The 4,929-nt window shown below is 39.3% G+C and overlaps 1 protein-coding gene across 1 annotated transcript; it reads right to left on the minus strand.

The window, feature by feature from the left end:
- Positions 1–1,395: 1,395 nt before the first annotated feature.
- On the minus strand, positions 1,396–2,435 carry LOC138013998 (D(1) dopamine receptor-like). The gene has a single exon (XM_068861029.1). The coding sequence runs from the start codon at positions 2,392–2,394 to the stop codon at positions 1,396–1,398; it is 999 nt and encodes a 332-aa protein (XP_068717130.1). The 5' UTR covers positions 2,395–2,435.
- Between the last annotated feature and the right edge of the window lie 2,494 nt (positions 2,436–4,929).

A 4,929-nucleotide genomic window follows, 5' to 3' on the forward strand; every position in this document is an offset into this window, starting at 1 on the left:
GCCCCAGTTTTTCCTGGGTCGGACAATTTGACCCGATGGATAAGTCACCTCGAAACGTCAGCTACAAAATGTCTTCTTATGGTGCATTGTTAAGTTATCTTATTATCAACTTGTTTGATGAAACCAAATATTTCTCATTGTTGGCGGACGAGTTCGTCCACTAATGGGCCAATCCTGGTGTTTGAATAATACTATCTAATAGTGTAGCTGTTTCTTTATTCCGCGGTTTTTAATCACGAAAGCCGCCACACGAAGTCTTTCTTTCGCGATCTACCGTTTGGCTGCGAAGAAAACTCGCTTGTTCCGAGAGGAAGAAAAACTTTATCCAGTGTCAGTGTATGAAGTGATCGTCTTAAATGAAATTATCCAAGGAAAGTATTTTCAAGATTTCCGCACATTTCTACTTCAAATTTGCACGATTTCGCAGAACACAAGTCATTGGAACCCCCTCTAGCTCACAGAAACCATTTTTAATTTCGCCTTTCGCTCTAGTACCGTTCGCTCAAGCACTTCTTGTGCCCTGTAGGAAAAGGTTCTTGTTGACAGATATGCGATTGTTCCTACACTATTACTTCTTTTTTGTCGCTTTCTAAATCCTGAAGTTTTGCGATATGCGATGTAAGAGTTCAACTTCCCATTGTTTTGCAAATACTCGATTTATACCTTCCTAAAATTCTTTTTGGATGTGAAAAAGAAACAGTCTACTTTTTTCAGAGCAAACCGAGAAAATAGTGTGAGAAAACTCATTCAGAGCATAGTTAATAGAGGGGAATGGTTATGAAACCCAACAATTTCTTTGTTGTAGGTTTTTGTTCTCTTTTTTCGCCTTGACTGTGCACAAAACACAATATTTGTTTACTCCGTACTGAGGAACTAACCAATAGAAACGTGTTGGTTACGTAATTCATGGATTATAGTGTATAAGCGCAAAGCAAAAAGATTGTGCACGGTCGTGGACTTTCCAACATAAATCTTGGCATTTGTTTGCTCCTTTCCAGTTAACGTTTGCCGAGCTTCAAAAGCAGTCCCCTCTATTAACTATGTTCAGAGCAAACCGAGAAAACAGTACGAAAAAAACTACGCAGGTGTCTTCGCAATTGACTATTGCGAAAGAGTTTCTCTAAAGAAGATGGTTTTAATGACGTAGGCCGAACAGACTTGATCAATTAGTACCTTGTAATTTATCTGGAACAAAATTAACTTTTTAATTAAAATTGATGGTGGTGTTTTTGGAATCTTAGGCGAACTTTACCATGATAAACTTTAAATATTCAGAAGCCAGAACATTACGAGTACGATTTTGATGTAACATTCAAATATATTATTACAACAAATCTTTAAACGGAGGCTTGAGATATTATCTGGAAAACAAAGAGACCTGATCAGATGATCAAACTACCTACTTGATGGAGAGTTTTGCTTACATTTGATTAAAATTTTGAGAGCCTGTCGAAACTCCCTTCTGTAGAAAGAATAAATTAGGGGATTTGTCGATGATTGAAACAGAAGAAAAGTGACTGACAATTTCCGAAGAAGTGGGGTTACCAGCTCAGGACGATTGAAAAGATAAAAAATATAATAAAAAGCTCTCGGTATCCAACAGAAGACAAATGTTATAACTACCAATACACATGAAAGAGTCCCTTTGTGTATTTGTAGATACTGTTTTCTCCTGTGTTTCCCTGTGTCATTTTTGCTGTTGAGCACCGTTATCTTTTGCCTTTGTTTCTGAACAGAGACAAGAATTGCAATATTGATCAAACTGACGATAACAATTGGCACGATAACGAAGATAAAAAGTAGAGAGTAAGAATAGATTCTGTTCCACTCCTCTACTACGTCCCCTGGTTGAGCGTGCGACCAGATATTGCGCAGAGACGCGAGACTAACAGGTGTTATCCACACGGCAGACAAGATGACAGCGATGGTTTTCCGCGACATTCGCGTTTGATAGCGTAGAGGATGATATATTGCTAAATACCGATCATAAGATATAGCGAGTAAATTGAAAGTCGAAGCCAGGAAACAAATATCTTTGCCTCCTTCAAACACCCAACAGAATTCAGTCAGGGTATAAGTGCAGCCGACACAGAACGCAGCATACCCTGGGGTAACCAAGACAGCCATGAGGATGTCGCAAACTGCAAGACTCAAAAGAAACTGGTTCATGTAGCTTCGCCTAAGATTTTCAAAGCGGAGAAACGCCGCGCAGGTCAAAGAATTTCCAAGAAGTATAACTACTCCAATGAAGCCGTTTACGATCCAAAACAGAAAATCCAGTTCTCTGCTGCAGTTTTCATCTCTGTCTTTGTCCCAATGGCTGCGCAAAGATGTGGGAAGTTTTTGAGGATGGCTAAGATTCAGAGATGACTTGTTTGTGAAATATTCAGGCATACTTAGTGGTAGCTGCTAGAAGAATACTTGAATCTATACGTTTTTTAAGGGTTCAAAGCTCAAGGAGATAACACACTCGAGTATACGAAATAAAATGAAACAGGAAAAAGGTGGCAAATAAACGCTCTGAAGAGCACTAGTGTTAAATTAATTTTCTCGTATACGTTTGTCAGAATGAAGGCCAGATGCGTTTTTTGAACTTATTACAGCCCCGATCTCGACCGTCATCATGACTGGTTTATTCTATTGTCGTCACAACCTTGTATTTGAACAGTAGTTGCTTGTCTAAGGGCAACTGAAAAATGAAATTCCTAGGCAGGATTTGAACCTACGACCTCCTTACGATCGGATGCTGTGCCAATTGCCCGTATTATAGCAATTAGCGTATTATCTTTCCCACGGGTTCATTACACCTTGAACATGACCTATGGTATTTTCTTTTCATGCAGTTAACCTATTGATGCATTGTTTTGAACTACGCTATTTTATTTTTTTCGGGTGCTCACCTTCGACAGTTTTTGCTTAATTAAAATTACTTTGTACAAACTCTATCTTTATTTACTCAAGTTACAAATAAATTGTTGTTGCTATCATAGCTTCATGTCACCTTTTACGGAAAGCCTCTGCACCTATTTTCTTCTTTACTCTCAAGTCCAGTTTGCTTCGTCATTTGCGCTCTGATTGGCAAACGATTACCGCGTAATCTTGTGTTAAGACTGAAGGTATGATTTAAGCAGCTTTTACACGAACGCGGTTTCATTTGTAACCGCATCGTTTTCGATGCGGTTACGTCTTCTCTTTACTGGACACCGATCGAGACCGTTGGCGAAACCGGGTCGATTTGAGAACGCTGCCAAAAGAAGAGCGTTTTCAAGACGATACGGTTTTATCTGTCGAGTAAACAGCGAAACCGCATCAATTTGAATAAGGTTACTATTTTGGCGCAAAATTTGCATTGTTCGATTCAAGATGGTGAATTTAGCACATAGTGCAGCGCTCGCTTGTACCATCACGACTGATTTTCTGGCGACAATGATTCCGTATAAACACTTCCAAACCGCATCGATTTTGACAACGCGTTCGTGTAAACGCTGCCTTATAATTAATTTATTTTCCAGAGACCACTCTTTACTTTTGCATTGCAAATCTGTATTTAATATTCTGTTCAATTTAGTACAATGTTAGCACACGGTCATTTAACTTGGCAGACGTTCACATACTACACCACATCTCCCGAGAAGTTTTTAAATTAAGGACTTAAACATTTATGACGTCGTTGTCGTAGACGAAAACGTCGCCTCAAAATATAACTTTGCACTATTGCAAGTTTTTCGCGATTATTGTATCTTGCCGGCTGAGCCTCTCTTAACTCGACGAGAAAGAAAGGACTCTGCAGAAATCGTTCCAAGTCTTTATTGAGTATGCACAAACCGTTGCTTGGAGACAGCTTCAAACCCAGGCCAAGTCTCGATCGCACTCCTAGACGACATATTGATTTTCGTACTGAAGGCGCGATTTTGACCTTCGCCTTGTCAAAAATATGATGCGCGTGCGCTACATAAACCGGTTTGACTGGACTGACTAGCCCAGAAACTTGGGCTAAGGCGACTTAAGGACGTTCGCGCTAATTGTTTGTGCGCAACTTTTACTGCGCAGGTAACGCGACTGTAATATGTAACGTATTACTTCAAGCATTAGTTAAGATCTTATGGCGACAAAAACGCCGGGGGAAAATTTCCAGGTCGGCTGAAAAATGGCACATTTATTTCCAATTCATCATGAAACATCAAAGAGAAAGGACCGGAGGCTGGAAAAGGTCGCTAATTGAGTTGTGGTTGAAAGTTTTGAAAACTCGAGGAAGGTTAGTTTTAGTCAGCGACGTTGCGTAAATTTAATGGGTTGGTTTTTTAAAATGTTTTCATTACGTTACGAAGTTCTTAGTTCAAAATAAATGTATGATTTTGAAGTTCTTTTCCCTTACTTTCATGAAAATAAAGCAGAATTATCTTCTCGTGCTAATCCACTTGAATAGTGCGGGCCTATGAGGAAACAGTCAGAGATTATATTTCACAAAAACCACAGTCCAGAAGATGAGAAAGACGGCAATGGAGAGATATGATACAAAACTCCAACCAAATAAAGATAACGCCTGCTTGAAACTTCGTTGCTATACTCAAGAAAGTTTTTTTTTTTCACAAAAACCTTTCATCGATTGATCCTGTCTTGGGTTCCAGTCCTTCCCCGACTGGTCACGCAAAATCGCGACAAACTAAGTTTTCCAAGAATTTGATTTTATCAACGGAGTTGATAATGTAAATTGGCCACCGTACAGAGATTCTAAAAGCTAACGTTTCGAGCGTTAACCCTTCGTCAGAGCGAATCGAGGAATTATGGGTTACGTGTAGTTTTTATAGTAGAGTAGGAGCTACGCTATTGGTGGTAACATGGCAACGTGAAAAATAGGAGTATATTAGTTAAATGAAAAGCGTTCGTTAATACCGTGAGGATTAAAGGTGCCGATTGGAAGATGAATTT

Source organism: Montipora capricornis, chromosome 8 (genome assembly GCF_036669925.1).
Source record: "Montipora capricornis isolate CH-2021 chromosome 8, ASM3666992v2, whole genome shotgun sequence".
In the NCBI taxonomy this organism is placed as follows: Eukaryota; Metazoa; Cnidaria; class Anthozoa; order Scleractinia; family Acroporidae; genus Montipora; species Montipora capricornis.